We start from the raw sequence: 20,980 nt of genomic DNA on the forward strand, positions 1-20,980 counted from the left end.
TCACCTGATAAGCCTATCAGTTTTACACAAACTTTGTTTCGATGTACCAGTGTATTTATCATGTCTTGCTTAATACAGCGCCTTACTAGTGGCTTAGTACTGTGCTTGTCATGATTGAATTTAAATAATATGACTTCGCCCAAACTGCTTTGAGCTTCATCAGATAATGAACTCAGAAATGGAGTGGCTGCTTTAACCGACTGTTAGTAACGTATATTCATGAATGTGGGTATTAACAATTGTAAAGTATCTTCAAAATGTTAATTAATGATGTGTACAACATACTGAAGAGCACAATGCCAAAGAAAACATTCTGATGATTAATAATTCACATCCTTTATCAAGCCACTGCTGGATGCAGGCTTCCCCATTAGTATTTGGTCATTGCGGTTGTTCAACCATAAAATCACTTAATTTGTATTGTTATTATCATATCTTATTGATTTATTTATATATGGCCATAATATTGAATACGTTTATATTTTCAGTAAAAAAATAATTTACAATTACTATGTGTATTACTATACAAAGATGAATGTATCCAGTGTTTTGTATTACAGTATTAAAGATTGGATGATTGAATTTCAATCATTGACATTTACCTATTTCATTCATCATTCAGATTAAGTCCCACTAGCTTCCGCATAGATAGAAGCGATGAAATATGCTCAAGTGCAGGAGCTAGACATATTATTGCATAGTAGGGCCATGAAGAGATGGTGTCTTGGAAAGGCCTTCATCAAGCAGTGGATAGATCATGACTGACGATATGCATGATACAGGTTACACATCCTGGAGTTCCATGGAAGCCCATGGAGGCCCATGGAATATACATTTAAGGTTTCTAGGAAGTAATGGAAAGTATAACTTGGCATGGAATTTCCACCCAACTTCATGGCAAGGGGAAGAGGATTTTTTTTAACTGCTCATTGTGCAGTTTGTCCTCAAATAGAAAGTAAAGAGAGTCATTACACAGTCTCTAAAAAGTAAACAGACTCAAATGATTAAATTAAGACTGAACAAACAGCATTGTGTTCTTTAACCAGATTGAGTATTACTTTCTGGGGGCATTTCGTAGAGACTGGCAAACATACGATGAATCACCCTGGGGAACAAAAAGGACGTAGGTAAACATTAACTTATCTCCCATTTGTTTTAAATGTGGATTTCCCCAGCACTCATTTAGACCTCAATGAATTTTTTTTCCATGGGGTAATTCCCCCGTGACGGCTGCCACTACACAGAGAACAAAGGGTGTTTGCGTGGCATGGGAGTGGCACTCTGATAAATACCAGACCAGAGCACCTGGACACTACTACAGTTGTAGCTCATCCAGCAGTCACGATGAAGGCACTGCTCAGCATCGTCCTCGGTCTTCTCCTCCAGGAGCTCGCTTGCTCCACTTATGTAAGCTACGCGCGCTGTTGCAGGCCAGGCTCAATGTCTGACTGGTCGACTGGAGTAGGCATTTGACAAGTAACCACAACTATAATAAGATATATACTGGAATTGGTGCTGCTGTGTGTTAAAATAGACCTTGTTGATGTTAAGCGCGGGTTTCCTTAAAACTTTCTGGATGAACGATGGCTAATAGCTAATGATGACATATCTGGCATTCTACGTGTATAATATCCATCAGACATGATCTATCCACTGCTGGATGAAGGCTTCCCCAAGCCATCTCCATCTCTCGTGGTCTTGTAGTCTACAAAGCAAACTTAATTAATTTTGTATAAACTTTGGGAACAATACCTCTTTAAATATTACGGTGGATATGCAATTGTGATGTTTAAAATATGCGAGTGTGATGTGCTTTCACGTTGTGATCTTCGCTTCAAAGCTGGTCCCTGGCGCCTACACTAACGGCTCCCGGGATGCGGAGGGCCAGTGCGTGTGTAACGTCTATCTGCCGGACCCCGTCTTCCCGGCCAACACGGTGGAGCAGCTGCAGCTCAGCACCCAGACGATTGCCACGGCCGTCACGGTGGAGTCACAGAAGGTGACCTCTTCTTATTTCACCAGGAGCTTAAACATTGCCCATTAAGCCAACATGAAACATGACGGTATAGGTTTTCAATATTTTCTTGTATGCCTCGAAAATACTATACACCCTTGTATCGTTACTTTCTGGAAGGTTATCAGTTCATGAATGCTTCGGAACACCGTGACGGACTTCCTATGCAACCATTAGTGATTCTCCATGCACCACAATGCTAAAATAATGTATTGTTGAATTGAGTCGTCATATTGTGATGACAATTCCTGGAATCCCTGCAGAAGACCATAATTGCAGGCCGAAAAAATCCCGTACACTCTTTGGAAATGATCAGTCACCCGTTTCACACTGCAGAGGGCACGACAGTATTTCCCCAAGCAGGGCAGGATGAAGCTTGACGGGGGCCCAGGTTTGCTGCTACAGCTTTAGGGGCATCTCTCTTTATGTTCCATTTCTTCCAAACTCATGTTTTGTCAACACCCATAGCCGATGTCAACCTCTCCATTGTTATTCATCCCGGTTAATTCAGTCATGGGTTTTTAACAATAATAATTGACACTAGTAAAGCGCGTTTCACCCAGAGGTCGCAAGGTGCTTTACAGAGCTAAAAGCAAGCAAGTAAATAACTCGCGCAATTCTCATACCTAATATAAGCATGCAGGCTCATGATTTAACCACAGGTACACATAAAATAGAATGTGGTTTGTAGAGCTAAATCAAAGTTTAAATTAGGAAAACTAAATTCCTGTGAGTAATAGCCATTGAGGATTTGGCTGTAATGACTAAATTGTTTCTAGGGCTCATCATTGCGCTGTAGTGTTGTATTTCAGCCGTTCTAAAGCAATTCATATATTTGTGGGAGCCCAGGGCAGTATTTGATAACACCCCGGTATTAATCTGTCCTCAAAGATTCCTTGACGAATCAACCTTTTATTGTATGTATGTTGAACTTCTTTCGCACCGTACCTTAGCCAACCATGCTGTTATAGTCATGCTAAATTTATATATATATGACTACAGCACTGCCAACAACAGTCCCGTACATTTAATACAAATGGTTTATTAAGTCAACACGTGTAAAAGACCGATTGAAATGCGTTGGAAGGAGGTAATCTTCAAACTACGCCTACAGGTGGCAGAGAACCACGCCACACTGGTGCGCTACACGGCGCTGCTGCGGAACCTGACGGTGCGCGTGGAGCGAATGGAGCAGGGCCATGACCGCTACACAGAGCTGGACTTTGAGTTGCTGCGGGTGGAGATCCGGGGGATGGAGCAGCTGGTGCAGCAACTGAAGCTGGAGGTCTCCAGCGCCACGCTCGATCGTCTCCACCTCTCGGTGAGTCACGATTGTCACAAAGGCATGCAATTGTTTCCATCAGGGGTGTTGTGTTATGGTAAAGCTTGTGAAAATGTGTTAAAAAAAAACACACATACAAAAAATTACAGCCCTTCGTCATTCCACTCTGGTCATGGGGGTTGTTCGATCATTTCCAAACCATACTTCACCACCCTGGTCATTGAGGGCTGGTGAGTCGGAGGGGAAGAGCATGGAAACAGAAACGGTGCATAAATCACTCGGATATTAAATGGCCTTCCTTAGCGAAATTGCTTGCAAAGGGATGAGGAATTGTTACTATGTTAAACCACAATGGTTTATTACTTCACTGCTGTCCTGGAGATAATGTTTTAATGTCCTTTGTCTAATTGCTATTAGGGTGTAGAAAAGGGTTTCAGTACTCTTGGATATTTATGTACGTGTTCCACACATGTGCACTTTCTTCAATAAACATACTGCCTGCCATTACAGGTCATACACGTGCTTAATTACAGAGCCTATTGTTGGAATTTCACAGGGTTGGGAGTTCCTATTTTAATGAACACAAGAGGGGTAGGCAAGTGGCTAACACGTGGCAGTATAAAGACATGAGCATGTTAGTTAATGGAGTTCTCATGTAATTTGACAAGATGTGGGTCCCAGGGTCACTGGGCCTTGGGGTCCTGGATGTATGAGGGGGGTTAAAGGGTTGCAGTTTCCAAGTATTATTCACCATTCACATTTGAAAAAAAAGTGAATATCATGTTTACTGTATGATATACAAGAAACGGGTAGGTTATGAAAACGAAACAAGATTTTAAATCAAAATACTTTATATTCTTGGTTCTTTCGGTAAAGTCACGTAGAAGGGAAACAATGAAATAATAAAAATATAAAACAATAAAATTCTCACGACGTTTCGACGATGATCTGATGATCATCAGATGATGATCGCTTGTGTTGCAGTCGAAACGTCATGATAATTTTATTGTTTTATAATTTTTATTATTTTATTGTTTCCCTTCTATGTGACTTTACCGAAAGAACCAAGAATATGAATCCCTGCAGTCACGAAAGCTTTAAATCAAAATTCAAAATACTTTGTTAGAGCTACCTGAGGTTATCATTTTAAGCATTTTTTCCTCCGAATGAAGTGTGTTTTTAAAGAGACATGAACATATTAATTATTGATTATACAAATGTAATTGTGCATATATATGAATAGTAATTTTCCTTCAGAGAAAGAACCCTAATACTAATTATTCATTGTTGTAAATGTTCAGTGCAGCAACTCATAACACAACTTGCTATGTAGCGGTGAATTTAGCAGTTTCACGTGAAGACATATGCAGGCAGCTCAATAGAAAATATATCTGGACTGGAATTAAAGTTCACTGCTTCTGCCGTAAAATAAGGCACCACGTGAATATGGCTTATGTGGATACAATGTTGATGTTAATTGCTTTGTGAGGGTTGTTCTCCTGGCATTCCAGTTCTCACATGGCAGAGCAGTAGGCAGGGCAAATGTCAGACAGAGCGAGGAAAAACAACTTTATGGGCGGGAATAGTGAGTGAGTGGGCGTGGCCATGTAAAAGTGGGTGGGGCTGATGGAGGGAGGGCCCTACCAGCTCAGCACATGTCCCATTTTAGTCTCCCAGACATTTGGTAGCCCTTCCCCTACAGTTAATTGTCACGTGCAACAATATTTTAGAAGTGCTTCTACTTCGCAAACAGAAGTCCTGAAATATTCACATCACTCATTTAAGAATTCTGGCGTATATAAATATAGAAGTTTTCGTTTGTAACACTTATGACGCAATGTATTATAACTCCATCCTGGTCAACAGATCCAGAACGTCAGCGTGGTGGTGAACACGCTGGAGAGCTACGACAGGAACAACGTGCTGCTCATCCGACGCCAGGTGGACACTCTGCGCAAGCAGCTGCAGGACTGCCAAGAGGAGGCCTCTAATGCTGGCCAGCCCCCCGGCAGCAATCCTGGCCAGCAGCCCCCCATAGGTGAGTTCCATATATCAGTGGTTCTCTTCAACCTATACGTCCACTGCAGTAGATAGGGGTCGGGTTAAGTGCAATACAAATGCAACTCAAATACAGCAGAAATACAATAATCTGCGATGCCATAATCCGTAAATCCCTATAATTTGCGGATTATTGGCTGTTCGCAACCTTTCCTGCAATCCGTGGCACACCGTGGCAGATTGATTCCACTTCGTGGACAGCTAACCACAAACATTAGATGTGGCCATGGTTCTTCAGAACTGCAGGAGTCGAGCTGTTTGGAAATTCTGAGTTAAGCTCTTTTTTTACTTTGCATTTGTTTGTTGCATCTGCACATCCTAGTTGCGCTTAATAGAAAATAATGTTTGCATATTTTTTTACTTGTATTGGATTTTTCTTTTACTGCAAAATCCCTCAATATCGACCCCAAATGGCAGATTGCACTTCTTGGGAATTAGAAAAATTTGAAACCTCATAATCCTCACATTTACTGCGAGTTACCTTAGCTACTAGTCACGTGTCATGCTTCCTCTGTAATCTGCAGCTTTTTTCCAGATTAGCAGAATCGCGCTGCCGATTCCTGTTGTAATGCGCTGCACACCGCATCAACATTAAACATTTTCGTGTATTAGTTGGTCTATTATTTTGATATGCTCCGCCATATAAATGCCAATTATTGTATCACTTTTGTAATGCCCAAAGTGAGGGAGGAGCCTCCACTACTTTATAGTGGATTTAAAACAAAACCAGTTGGTCTGTGACCGCATCTGCGACATGTTTGCTTTCCTGCTGCACATATCACGAGGGAAGTTCATGGTTCATGCGGAATTGTTTTTTTCTTTTAACTCTGATTTTTGTTGAGATATGTGGGTTTGCTGTTTTTTGGGCCCTGTTTTAATTGGAGATCACTCACTTGGGCTTCCTCTTCAAGCCCTGCCCCTTCGTATTTACAAACCGCCCACTTCCGTTGTGGCCTGCCCCTTCCTCTATTGGCTCCGCCCCCTTCTATTTAGGCCCTCCCCTTTTCACTTGAGACCCCACCCCTTCTTGAACACCATTTTCCTTTTGGCCCTGCCCTCTCACCTTTCGACCCTGCCCCTTATTCTTGGTTCTTTCGGTAAAGTCACGTAGATATAAAATAAAAATGATAAAATGTATCTTGATTTGAAGCTTTTGTGACTGCAGTAATTCATACTCTTTGGTTCTTTCGGTAAAGTCACGTAGATAGGAAAATAAATCATAGATCACGACGTTTCGATCGCAACAACAAGCAATCGTCTTCAGGTGAGAGAGAGAAGCATGCCATTGTGACGAGGCATTATATAGATCCGAGAGAGGGGAGGGAGGGAGGGGAGGCCGTAACGGACGAGAGGGTGGGAGTGAAATTCAAAGAGTGCTAAGGTGAGAGAGAGAAAAAATGAAAAGGAAGCTTAGATATCAAACTTAACACAATTTAGAAATGTAATGCAACTCAGAGAGTCGGCTAACACAACAGTTAACATTTTACCTGGTTGATCAACGTCCTTCCAAAGATTGCTCAATTTTGCATCCATCTTCTCGGTTGAAGTTATTGTTGTGTGGAAATCCTCCCCGTAGAGGCGAATCAATTAAATTTAAAATTAAATTAAAAATAAAATAAAAATGAAAGCAAAAAACCCACGACGTTTCGATCGCAACACAAGCGGTCTTCATCAGCTGATGAAGACCGCAACACGCGTGACTTTACCGAAAGAATATTAATTCCTGCAGTCACGAAAGTTTAAAGTCAAAATTTACCCTGCCTCTTTTTGCTTGGAGTCCCATCCTATACCTTCCCTTTTGAGGACCCACCCTTCTTTAGACCCCCCTCCACGTCTTTCTGTTTAGGTTCTCCCCCCCCCCACCTCTTCTTCCAGACACAGGGTTGAACTTGTTTGGGTGGTGGTGAGGGTTGTGGAGGGTATGGGGAATTGTGCACAAAGCAGTGGTAGTGACCAGGGACTTGTAGAGGTAGGGGTGGAGGTTGTGGAAGGGAGGTGCACAGCAGTGGTAGTGGTGACCGGGGACACCAGTGGGTATGGGTGGGTGGAAGCAGTCGGGGTGGGGTGGCTACGTGATGACGACCAAAAACCCTCTCAGAGGAGCAGTATAGTATTTGTGTGTCTAAAATGTCTCCCTATTACTTCAATGGAGTGTATATAAGTGGATTACCCTGGAAATATTTTTAAAAGTTAATGTAGTAAGTTCTTGTGTGGCCCTGACTAAACAATTCTGGTGTTATACTCATCCATTGGTCGTGATGGACATTACCAATTCCTGTGGTGGCGACTGAGATTTAAGTTGTATATTTGTATTCATAAAACAGTTTACGTGTTTGATCATTTTAAAATCATAATTAGAAATTTCAATGAAATTTTTCTCCTCATGGAAACGTTAAAAACATTTTCTAAAGTGTGTGTTTCTTTCCAGGCTCATGCGTGCACGGTGGCTTGCAGAACGTCAGCGCACCATATATTCACATTCTGAACATGCAAGGTGCAGCGTTCCAATATGGTGCATTTGGGAAAGATCCACTCCCACTGAAGGGACGTGAGGATGTGTACTGGGTGATAACCAGCAATCAGGTTTACTTTACTGTGATTCAGATGTTTGCTAACTACCGGGCACTGCAGACGTATGTGCAGATGGAACAAAAGACCCTTTCTTGTGGATCTGATTGTGGTTATGGAATGGATGCAGTGATGTACAAAAATCACATGTTTTACAGATGCTCTACTGGTGTCTCTATTTGCAAATATAACCTGACAGCCTCCACTATTACCAGAGTAAATCTCCCCCAAGCGTCAGGAAGCAATTTGTATCCTTACCTGGGCTCTACCTATACTGATATGGATTTCTCTGTGGATGAACAAGGTCTGTGGGTCATTTACTCTGTTGATGGGAAGTTGTCCCTTGCTTTACTTAATGATACTTCCCTTGCTGTTATCAGCAGCTGGACCACCACGCAGTACAAACCCTCAGTTAGCAATGGCTTCGTGGTGTGTGGAGTCCTGTACCTCACGCGCACTTCTAGCCTTAAAACTGAAGAGATCTACTTTGCATTTGACACAAAAACTAACCAAGAGAGGTTAATGAGCATCGTGATTTCGAAGCCCTTGGAAAAGATGAGCAGCCTTAACTACAACCCAGCTGATCACAAGCTGTACATGTATAATCAGGGATATTTGGTTACTTATGATGTGACCTTTAAACCAATATAATTTATAACAATTCGTAGTTCCTTAGGGCTTTCATTGTATGAGAGCTTCAACAATTCAATCTATAGGTTATTATTGATAGTTGCCAGGGCATATACTGCACCGTGTAATATTTAAAATGAGCGTGCATCGGTTATTTGTTTACTCCATTTCAAATAGATGATGCTGCATGATTTGTAGACCTAGACACACTCCAGGTGTGAAATACATAGAAATTATATAAAACAAACGTTATGCTCCAATTATGACAAGCCAATGCATGGATGCTGTGAATGTGGCCATCGGTGTTTATTCAGTTCAGTATTTGGTGTTGTTATCGTCATTTAAACAGCAATAAAGAAACAAATACTTTCGCAACTCGGGAGTTGGTCACCAACCAGTATGTTGAACTTATTTCGCGCCGTACGTAGATAACCTTACTAATCAGAGGTCGTGGGCATTAAGGGGTAGCAACCTCATAGTGCACTGCGTTTTAGCCACAATGCAGCCGCCTCAACAAGAACAAAGGGTGGCCCAGCTATGCAACTACCGATGTCCTGCACTGCACCGACAACAAATGCAACTGACGTGATGTACACGATGTTGCAGTTAACAATAAACAGGCAACAACAAACTTAACTCGACGATGCATCTGTCGCACACAGAGACCCATCAAACGCAACTGCACGAAGACACCATGACACGCACTGTCATTGTCGGGGGCTGTACAAGAGAAGGTTCTGGAAGGCGCGCGTTGAGATCATTGGAAACAGGTGGCTCGATGGCACTGTGAGCATGATTCTATTAAGGACACACATGTTAGAGTCAAGTACCTGGTGCGGTGTGTGAACATCGCCACGAGGGAGACAAACCCAGCCGGGCGTGGTGCTGGCCACCCACCCCCTCGTGTGCCATGCCGGCCTTCATAGGTGCTGCTCGCAAACAGCACTTGCCCCTACAGTCTGTTAAGGCTACACAGGGGGTCTTTGTCTTTTTTGGTGTCTGACCACTAGTTCGGTGGATGTGAAACAATCGGCCTGCTTCCAGTAGCAGGCTGGAGATGTCGTCGGCACAACTTCAACAGCGACAGTTTCATGACCGACCTTGAGCAGTCTGTTTTCACCTGCTCGTTGCTTGACGCTTGACGTGCCACTGCCATTTGTGGATGGTTCTTCACGAGCATGAAGATCGGCGCCACGGTACGGTCGAGACTGTCGCCTCGTGATAGCAACTCGCCATTGCCATGAACGGAACTAAAATGCTCCAATCAAATCTGAGTGTTACTCCTGCAGCCGCCTTGCGCAACCTGCCGCATCAAAGTTGATTCAAGTACATTGGGACAAAGGTCAATGTATATTATGTATATCTTTTTGCAGTTACTTACAAAGATGGAACTACGTGCTGAAAAAATACCGCTAATGTTGATGTAAGATATAAAAATAACAAATGCATTACTTTAATTATTTTTCCTAAGCATGGTATCATTATTGCCAACAACAAAACATTGACAATCTCAATATCCTTTATTAAAAATGAATGCATTCAATTACACTTACTATATTGGATGAACATATTCTAATGCCACCTCCATAGGCAACAATCTATCTGCCTCTCGCTCTCCGCCACGGCTTGATATGTCCCATTCAGAGACCGAATAGAAACACCCCTTTACGTGTTTTTAATCGCACTGGGTGGCTATAAAACGACGTTTAAGACTTGCATTCGCTCCCGATCCATATGCAAAGTAGAAGAAAAACAAAGCATTTGAAGCGTTCCGCCTATTAGCACGTTTGTCTACGTACGGTGCGAAAGAAGTTCAACACCCGTGCTGGTGACAAACTCCCAAACGTTGTGCCGAGACAAATTAGAACATCTTTCGGAAACTTAAAAAATCGAATCTTTTCAATTTTAAACTAAGAATAAAAAAATGTGATGTACTGCTGGTCAGTGGTGTAAGCTCCACAATACCAGAGGGCCTCTCACCTCCGTCAAGTTACATTCCTAGAAAAGGTGCAGGAAGTCAAAACAACGTAAATCGAGACCGTTTTTTCACAGAGAAACAATGGTATAATAGGGTGTCCGATACGCAACTCTTCATAGTTATGAATATAAATAGCATTTTAATCAACTACCAATCATATATAAAGTACAATAATGGTGTTTAAAAAGTTATTGATTCTTCGTACTTCCTGGCTTACTTGGACTGCACATTTGCAGTTAAATCGGGGAAATTACTGCAAGAAATCTGAAGGTGAAGGGACACCATGATAATCAGACGAACACTGACCTTCACTGTTGCCCTTCACTGTTGACCTTCCCTTGACCTTCACTTCATCTTCCTTTATATCACTGACCTTCCCTTTTATGAATGAACTTCCATTTTATCACTGAGCTTCCCGTTTATCCTTTTATGAATGGCCTTCCCTTTTACATTCCTTTTTACCTTCCCTTGACCTTCACTGTTGACCTTCACTTTACCTTCCCTTTTATCACTGAGCACTGAACTTCCCCGTTATCTTTCGATTTAAAGCTTTCGTGACTGCAATGATTCATCTTCTTTGGTTCTTTCGGTAAAGTCACGTAGAATGAGAATAAAATAATAAATTGATAAAATAAAATAACACAATAATATTCTCACGACGTTTCGGCCACAACACAAGCGGCCTTCATCAGGTGAAGGGACGAGACTGTCTGGTAGGACAGTCAAAGGCCGCTTGTGTTGTGGCCGAAACGTCGTGAGAATATTATTGTGTTATTTTATTTTATCAATTTATTATTTTATTCTCATTCTACGTGACTTTACCGAAAGAACCAAAGAAGATTCCCCGTTATCACCCATTTTAAAAAGTACCGGAGTGCGTAGGAAAGCCGACTGAGTGGGCGGCATACTCTGTGTAGAACTGGCGCCTGAGTCTGCATCGTGCCGGGGTTTGACCACCGTACGTAATAAACGAAAACTTTTTTTCATTTAACCAGGTAAGGCCCACTGAGTGATGTAGCTCTTTTTCATTAGCGACCTGGCCACAAATGATCGTTCAGCGCTAGTGTCTTATGTGGAAATGTTTAGCAGCCAAATACTCAAAACGCATGTTGATTCTAAATGCGAAGAGAAACCAGAGGACCAGGAGAAAAATCGACGTGACCACGGGGAGACAACATGCAAGCTCCAAGTATGCAGCAGGCATCGTCAGGGTCAGGATTGAACCCACGACCTCCTGCATACCTGGCGAGGTAGTTCAGTTCAGTTCATGTATTTTGGTGTAGCCCTGTGAGCCATTCGGCTCTTGAATCGGGTGCAACAGCAAAAAAACAAAAACACGAACAAGAAAACATCTTAAAGTGACGATATGACTGTGCAAACAGAAAATCCATGAAAAAAACAGCAAAATATTCCTGAAAAAAGCACCGTACACCAACACTGTGCAAAAAATTCCAGTGGGATGCAAGTCAAACAACAACCACAAGAAATTTTGATTTAAAGCTTTCGTGACTGCAGTAATTCATATTCTTAGCTCTTTCGGTAAAGTCATGTTGAAGGGAAACAATAAAATAATAATATATATATAACAATAAAAATTCTCACGACGTTTCGACCATAACACAAACGGTCGTCATCAGGTGTGTCGGTTTGCATAAATTTATTTTTAAACGGTGTATTTATTTATGAAAAAAACGTCAGCGCCACACGCAGCGATTTGGCAGTTTATTTAGAAGGACTAGTCCATCTATGTTCTGAAAAGAGGAGGGGGGAGACGAAAAATTAATGTATGCTGTCTGAAAGCCACTGTAAGCGTGAACAATCAATTAAGACCTGAAATGGTTTATCAAATCTTTCCAATGATTGCTAAGCCAGAATCCATCTTCTCGGTTCAAATTGTCTCTGTGCTTGTATATGTGGATAGCCTCATGAACGAATCTCTAATGGTAGCCAGATGGCTTACAAAAGAACCTTTGCCTTGGAAAAGTCAATGTCATGTGAGCCTACTGAATTATAACAATGATCTGCCACGGCCGAGGTGTTGGTCCTACCGTGTTTAAGGTCTGCTTTGTGTTCACGAATGCGGTCCAAGACATGGCGTTTGGTTTCTCCAATGTAATTACTACCACAGAGGCAACTTAGTTTGTAGACACCAGGGTACTGTATGTCCGGAATCACATCTTTTACAGACGGAACCAGATCACGGATTTTATGTAATGTGTTGAAACGGACCTGGATCTTGTGTTTATTCAAGATTTTGGAGATATTTTTTGTGATCCCCGCAATGTAGGGTAAAGTGATGGTTTTGAAAGGCTCCTCAAGAGGGTCCTTCTTCATGGTTTGAGTGATAGCTTTGCGGATTGTATAGTCGGAGTAACCATTAGCCTTAAGAGCTTGGTGTACGTGCTTGAGTTCACTGCCTATATGTTCCTGGTCGGATATGCATTGGGCTCTATGATACAGAGTCTTGAGAGAGTTCTTCTGTGATGGATCGTGGTGGGAATCCGGTTTCAGATAAGCATCCGTATGGGTAGCTTTCCTGTAGACAGAGTGGCTCATTGAACCATCAGGTCTCTTTTTAATTAGGACATCCAAAAAAGGTAGCTTGCCATCTTTTTTGACTTCCATGGTAAATCTGATGGCTGGGTGTATGGAATTGATGTGGTCGAAGAATTGGTCTAGAGCAGGCTGGCCAAGCGGCCAGATGACAAAAGTGTCATCCACGTACCTCTTCCATAAGGTTGGGCGCAGAGTGGCAGTCTGGATGGCGTCAGTCTCAAATTTCTCCATGAAAATGTTAGCTATAACTGGAGATAGGGGGGAGCCCATTGGGGTACCCTCAGTTTGTTTGTAGAAAGTTCCATTCCAAGTGAAGTATGTATTGGTTAAACAGTGTCTCACCAGGGGGGGTACCTCAGTGTTTAGTCCTTGATGAACCAAGTCTTCAATGATTGCGATGGTGTCAGGTACAGGAACCTTGGTGAATAAGGAAACTGCATCAAAACTGACAAGCAGGTCGTCTGGGGACAGGGAAATACACTTGATTGTCGATACCAGGTGAGTAGAATTTTGTACCGCAGAGGTGTTTTTTCTAGTGAAAGGACGCAGGATAAATAAATAAATACACCGTTTAAAAATAAATACATTTATGCAAACCGACACACCTGATGACGACCGTTTGTGTTATGGTCGAAACGTCGTGAGAATTTTTATTATATATATATTTTATTATTTTATTGTTTCCCTTCAACGTGACTTTACCGAAAGAGCTAAGAATATGAACCACAAGAAAACTTAGATTAAGGCCATCAGTCTAACTCCGTACTACAACAAAACAAACATGTCCAAACCAAAAAACGGTTTCGAAATCACCAAAAAATAAAGCCATAATTGCAACGTAACAGTGATCATAGGGACTGTGACCGAATTTTTACAATAAACTACATAAATAACATGTAACACCAAATCCTAGAGCCATAGCTGGCTGCATGAGTTACTCCACAACAACAGAAGCATCAGTCGGGGTATCAAATTATTCAATGCACCTTTAAGATCAGCACGCTAAATCAAAATACAGATAATACTTTGCAGCGTCATCCGGAGCGAAACATTTTATTTTATGTTACGCCAATGAATAGTAGTGGCAGCTAGGGGTGTACAACTCCTCTTTAGCAGTTTTGAGAGAAGACCTCATTGGTAGCGATTCAAGTTGCAGTTTATTGGCAATAGCATTCCAGACCCTGGGGGCATCAATAGCAAAGGCCCTTCCTCCAGTTTTTGTACGGCAATAGGGAATGTGAAGCTGGTAAATGAGCGAAGACTTGAGGTCAAATTTGTTCTTTGAAACAGAGAGGAGATCCAGCAGGTAGTCTGCGGATTTTTTTGTAAGTACATCGTGAATAAATAAGATCTGGTGCACAAGCCGTCGAACATTAAGATATGCTAAGTTTGACCCAATGTAGAGATCACAGTGGTGAGTCCTATATGGGCAGTTCAATGTAAATCTTAAGGCCGAGTGATAGATGGAATCAAGCTTCTTCAGTACAGTACTTGGGGCTGATGTCACAGTAGTCAAGTAGAGGCAGTATTGTAGCTTTGATCAATTCCAAACGGAACATTGGGGGAAGCAGTGCTTGTGTCGATACAGAAAAGCAATTTTTATTTTTGTCTTTTTACCAATATAATCAATGTGATCTTCAAAATTCAGTTTTGAATCCAGGATGACCCCAAGATACTTATAGATCTTGACTTGCTCTATTTGATAATTATTTCAGTAATGTAATTGGGGAAAAATAACTTCCTGCTTTAGTCCTGGTGAGAAGCATAGCACCTTGGTTTTGGAGGTATTCAGGACTAGTTTAAGAGCAACTAGCTGATGTTGTAGTTTGTTGAAATCACCCTGTAGCTTAGCAATCACGTAATCTGGAGAGCGACCAGCAGTAATCAGTATCGTGTCATCTGCAAAAAGATGCACCCTGGAATGATCCAGGTCAGTGCCCAAGTCATTGACATAAAGAGAGAACAAAAGGGGGCCGAGGAAGCAACCCTGTGGAACCCCTTTTGTTATCTTAACACTGTTTGACCTACAACCATCTGTTAATACAGTTTGGGTGTGGGAAAAGTGGTAATTTTGTAACCATTTTACTGCGTTTTCGGAAAAACCGAGGCAACTTAGTTTACTAAGCAGGGTGTTGTGGTCTACTGTATCAAAAACTTTGGACAGGTCTAGAAAAAGACAGGCACAGTACTGCTTATTATCAAGGCTACTGTAAATGTGATTCAGAGAGTCTAATACAGCAGATGTGGTGCTGTATTTTTTTCGGAACCCAGATTGTTTTAGATGTAGTAGATTGTTTGTGGACAGGAAACTGCTAATTTGGTAGTTCAATAAATTTTCTACAATTTTCATCAACGTGGACAAAATTGAGATAGGTCGGTAGTTATTTGGATCATCTTTAGGACCCCCTTTGTGAAGTGGACGGACATAGGAATGTTTCCATTCTAGAGGAACTGATGCTTCTTTGATGGACAGGTTAAAAATATGGGCTATAGGTTTGTATATTAGGTGACCAACAGTAGAGCAAAGACGGGAATACTATCTGCTTCGGTAGAGGAGGACCCTTTGAGGTGGGACAGTTGTTTCAGAACATTACTTTCGTGGATTGTCTGGAAAATAAATTTCGTTTAATGTTTGGACAGGGGTGTAGGAATTGCATGAGCAGGGGTGACTCCCAATACATTATCAAAAAGATTACCAGCTTCAGAAAAATGAAGGTTAAAATTGTCAATTATTTTTTTGGGATCTGAAAAGTATTCCCCATTTCGATTAAGCTCAACGGACAGATTGTCTGTTTTGGATGCCTTTTCGATACATTTGATTGTTTTTCAGAAAATCCTGGCATTTCCATGTGATTCCAGGAGAGTGGAGGAAAAGTAGGCATTTTTTGCATGCCGTATTTTTTTGACGCATCTATTCTATAAAAAATCCTGTATTCTAGCCGGTCATTGACCAAATTACTTTTCTGAGCACATGCCCAAGCCTTGTCCCTAGTTTTCATGAGCTTTGTAATCAAAGGATCAAACCATGGTGGGCGGTTTCCTTTAGTTTTAAATCTAACCAAAGGAGCATCTTTGTTAAGAATGTGGAGAAACGTGTACCTGAAGGTCTCCAAAGCCGTAGTCAGGTTGGGGATATCACAGAACTTGTCAATATCCGAGTGAAGCACATCATTAGTAAATGCCTGAGTGCTGAAGTGTCTCATGGAGTGCTTCTCAACCAATTTAGGGGGGGGGCTTTGGGTCTTGCTGATGATCTCACCCCAAAAATGAAGGAGTTATCACTAAGGTTTACCCAGAACACCAGTCAGTGTGAAATTGTGAGGGGCATTTGTCAATAGGACGTCAAGCAGAGATGACTGTCCCGGATTTTTTAGGTTGGGTCTTGTGGGGACAATTATTAATTGAAACAGGTTAAATTCATCTGCAAAATTTGTGGCCACGGCCGGCGGGTTTAGTCAATTCCAATTTAGATCACCCACTAAAACTATTTCATCTTTAGGGAGGCACCCAAAAAGCTCTCTCAGTGCAGATGCAGCTTCAACATCTCCTAGCCACGGTAGCGCCCAATTGCCACTCCCATGGGTAATAACATTGTGGTGGCAATTGGCAACCTCCTGCAAATGCCGATCGACGTAAGTCGAACCGACTTAAGTCGAGGACCGCCCAGGAAAAGTCAGTTTCGTGCTTTCGTATTGGGGTGTCTGCCATAGAATGCTAAATTGTGGTGAGCTGGCGTGGCGCGCCATCTGGTGGATTAGTGGAGGTGGTGCACAGTCTTCCCCACATCTACAATGCTCTCCAAAATGGCTTTGGTGGCCCAGCTCCGGCTGAGGAAACATTGCCTCAATGTGTTTGAGTTCCAGCATGCGCTAGGGTGTAGGATTGAGTGTGCGCGCGTTGTGATTTCTCGTGAGCTTTGCGATACATTTCATGTTGCTGCCGTCTGTATAAAACTGCACTAGCCCGGTGTAAACTCTTTCGGTGGCCTGTCTGCAAAATAAAAACTAACCACCCCTCCAGAGTGTGGTCACTGGTGAGAGCCACTCTTGTGCCCGTGTGACTCCTTCCGTCATGCATATGTAGTGTTGACAAAGTAGGCAGAGACTTCATTTGTAGGCAACACTGTTTATTTACTCTAACGACAAATAACGTCCCTAACACAGAGAGGTAACGGCCTCTCCCACCCGATAGCCTAGAGGATACGTCATCACACTTAGTGTGCCCTCACACTATACTCTGCTATCAGGAATTCCTCCGCTAAGGGACCTAGGGGAGGCTATGCTCACCCGACCTTGCCAGGGTAACGGGTGCCGCCACTGGGACGTTCGGACCTGACCTTGACAAGGGCCGGCGGTCGGAAGTCCCAAGGCGATATCTAGATGTCTTCGGGTCTTGACGTGAGTGCGGACTGACTCACGCTGGGAGAGCTGCTGCCCTTTATATCCTCCTCTCTCCCAACTGCCCTCTCTCGAGAGGGTCTGGGTCCGACCGTTGCCCCCCCCCCAGCCCCCTCCCTCAGTGGGCTTTCGCCCCCTCACCCCGGGTCAGCGGTTATTGTAGTCGTGGGTCGTACAACTGTCACTCAACAGCCCCCTTGGCTGTTCTGCGCCCCCTACACACTGAGGGCAATACAATACAATACTGCTACGCAGTTAAGTACACATGTTACGCGTAACAATGCCGCTACACATACACAAGTGACATGGCTGACCAAATGACAAGGAGTGATGTCGGAAATGAATTATTAAGTCACGCATGCAAAGACGCCACTCTCTGGGACTTGTTGAAAATTGTTGTCACCGCATTAATAAGGCACTCGCGTTCAGTGCACGCAAAATGCTGATACGACCTCCCCCCACCAGCACGAGCGATTCTCCACGTCGTGTGGCTCCAAACTCCTCCGGGATGCTGCTAGGATCGCGTCTTCACCACGCAGGGGTCTTGGTCAGGTTCATGCAGACAAAGTATCGCTCGCAGACTTTTGCCGGAGTGTTGACCTCACACGTTCCAAAAGATATAGGTATGCCCAAAAGGCAGGTTTGGAAGGTAGCACAATGACGCAGGGTCAACGTGGGCAATCGGGTGGCGTTGCCATGGGTGACTTTGTGTGATGGCACTTGGTAAGGACATAAATTGAGGTGAGGTCAAGCATGGCAGAGCGAATGCCTCAATGTGGAAATGTTGACTGCTTTCCACTCCTGTTGTCAATGGATGGCTTCGTTAGCTCTGGGTTTAGGGCAATCAGGGATAGATTATGCTTGAGGGGCACAGACAATCAAATTAGTATTCGTTTCACGGAGGCCACACAAATGCAATCTGGCAGGAATGAGGCACTTGAAGGTCAAATGGGGAGAAACAAACATGGCAAGACAAATCTACAGGTGCAGTGATCGTTTAGCATCTTGTAGCCATCACTCGGTTCCTGAAAAAGAGATCTATAGCTCATTGGGTCTTACCTGGTAGAATAAAAAAATAGTTTAAAGTGTATGTAGAGGTTTGTGCAGGTGGCACGCTGACAGAGGTAGGGGTTACCCAGGCCCACGTCACCACGCTCAGGGAAGACAGTTAAAGAGAGGCGCTGGGAAAAAATGTGCGAAAAAGGAGGTAGGGGATTGGGGGGGAAATATCCAAAAGAATCATATTGGTGGGAAAGAAGGAAAGAGGTGAGAGGGTGCATAGAGAGGTGTGGGAGGAGGGCTCTGGGCTTTGTGGAACAAAAGGCTGGGAGTCACCGACAAGTGTCCGTGTCGCATGCCCTACAAGTGTTCATGCTATTGTAAGGGATGCCAGGGGTAGTAATGGAGATGGACAGTGGGTTAAGGGGCATGGAGAGGATTCCCACCAAGAGGAGGGAGGCAGTGGAGCAGGGACAGTGGAGAAGGGAAGGAGCAGGCGAGGAGATGCAGGAGAGGGGCATCGGGGGTCTCGGGGCACTGGCGGGGAACGGGTTGGGAGAGGGCTGTGGGCAAGTGTGGGCTGGGGGGAAATAAAGGACGGACCCCCCCCCCCCAACCTCGTGCCGGCTCGACTTTACACTACATATATTTGTGTGTTGACATTCTTTCGCACCGTACATAGCCAACCGTGCTAATCGGAGGTACGGGGAAAGGACAACAAACTTTACACAACAATAAATTCTAAATAAATTAGTGTTCAATCTAGATTTAAAAGTGCATAGATCCAGTGACTTCCTAATACCGTATCGGAAGGGAGAGCGTTCCAGACGACTGCAGAAGTGCATCTGAAAGCGCGCGATGTGGTGACCATCGTTGTTCGATGGCCAGCAGTCAAAAGCTGATGCGAGGATCACCGGAGTTCGCGTGATGGTTTATGCTCCTTGACGAGATCAGTCAGGAATTATGTAATGAGTGCGACCTTATAATGCAGCTTGGCTGCATTGGCTTCTGGGAGCCATTGAATCTGCAAAAACTACGACCATTGATCAGCAATTATTCTTACAATTATGCAACATTTTTTGTTTCCTGCAGAAAATCGGAACAAATGATTGCGGATAACCCCCGCGGATTAGAGGATCCACGGTGTCCCCACATCACCACGGATGAGGGGAGTTCAACTGCAGCAGCTAAAACACCGCACCGAAAGGACGGGGCGAGGGGCAGGGGAGGGGTGTGAACGCCCGGGCCGCACATCGGACATGCCAGGGGCAGCCAATAAAACTTGACACGTGACCACATATCCGCTGCTTACTGCAGCAGCACGCCACGATGATGGCCTCGTCGTGACGGCCTTGACGGTCTAGGGAGAGGTGGGGGGGGTAGAGGTGGCGTCACGGGGAGGAGAAGGGGATGGCAGGGGGGGCTATTGGCCTCAGCCCGCTCCCGCCCCCCACTTCCCCGGCTGTACGATCGCTGTGCTAAAAACAGCGTCACCTAAAGTAGAAGAAAATGAACCTACGCTTTCTCTACAGAGGAGACACTTCTTCATTCATACTTTCAAAGTTGAGCTCAATGCACGGGGGACGAGTCTTTCCCAGGTTGCCTGGGTCTCTCCCTTCACCATCATCGTTAGAAAGCATCGCAGCCCTCACCTTTATCTTTATAATCTGTGTCATTTGGATTTTTCCCGTAATAATCCGAATATTTTCATAGACTGGATCTATCTACCAACATTTTTAGGGTATCTCCCACTAACATCATCATCCAATGAAATCAACTACAATTTATTAAATACAAATTGTAATCACAGCAAGACTCTGTGTCTGCATCATCAAAAACTTGATCTCTCCATCCACCCACACTCCTGCTTGGTGCTTATCAGTGACGAGGCCTTAGCGTGAACCTAGCCTGGCACGATTGCGGAGATGTCGCCAACCTCAATCTCCGAGGGGGAACGGCGTTCCTCGCGCATCCTAACAATCGTGGGAGGCAATAACCCAACCGCTAATGGATATCCATTGTAATTTATATGCAAACATTAACTGCACCCCACCCCCTCTGGCCTTCGCACTTGATTGGCTCACAAGTGACGACATCAATGCATCCCTCAATTTAAGAACTAAACGGGAAGATGTCTTCTCAAATTTAGCTGCCGCCTGATGATGTTAGTTGTAATTACTGGCGAAACGTCGAGCTCGGATTGTAAATGTTGTGGATTTGCTCTCCAACACACCGGTGTGTTGTACTTGTAACGAATATACATGTTTTATTTCCGTGACAAACCTTACTAATTGGCTGTGCCGGGTGGTAGTGGGTTTAACGACACATTTATATTGATGAGATCTAACCCAACAACCTCTATTATGAGCAATAAAAACGTTCGCGCTCTGTTCCAATTAGGTCGACTGACCGCATCCCATTCGCCCATTGATATCGATTCTGGAGGGGCTGCCACGTCACCTGGAATAGGCCTGTGGAGCATCAAAGAATCGCGAAAC

General features: G+C 43.6%; 1 protein-coding gene across 1 annotated transcript; it reads left to right on the forward strand.

The window, feature by feature from the left end:
• Window positions 1-1,290: 1,290 nt before the first annotated feature.
• Window positions 1,291-8,927, forward strand: LOC116937723 (olfactomedin-4-like). Its single transcript, XM_032944818.2, has 5 exons — window positions 1,291-1,407; window positions 1,841-1,999; window positions 3,129-3,335; window positions 5,163-5,334; window positions 7,783-8,927. The coding sequence occupies exons 1-5, from the start codon at window positions 1,345-1,347 to the stop codon at window positions 8,571-8,573; spliced, it is 1,392 nt and encodes a 463-aa protein (XP_032800709.1). The 5' UTR covers window positions 1,291-1,344; the 3' UTR covers window positions 8,574-8,927.
• Window positions 8,928-20,980: the final 12,053 nt, after the last annotated feature.

This window comes from Petromyzon marinus, chromosome 23 (assembly GCF_048934315.1).
Source record: "Petromyzon marinus isolate PM22_M1 ecotype Great Lakes invasive population chromosome 23, UKy_Petmar_22M1.pri1.0, whole genome shotgun sequence".
In the NCBI taxonomy this organism is placed as follows: domain Eukaryota; kingdom Metazoa; phylum Chordata; class Hyperoartia; order Petromyzontiformes; family Petromyzontidae; genus Petromyzon; species Petromyzon marinus.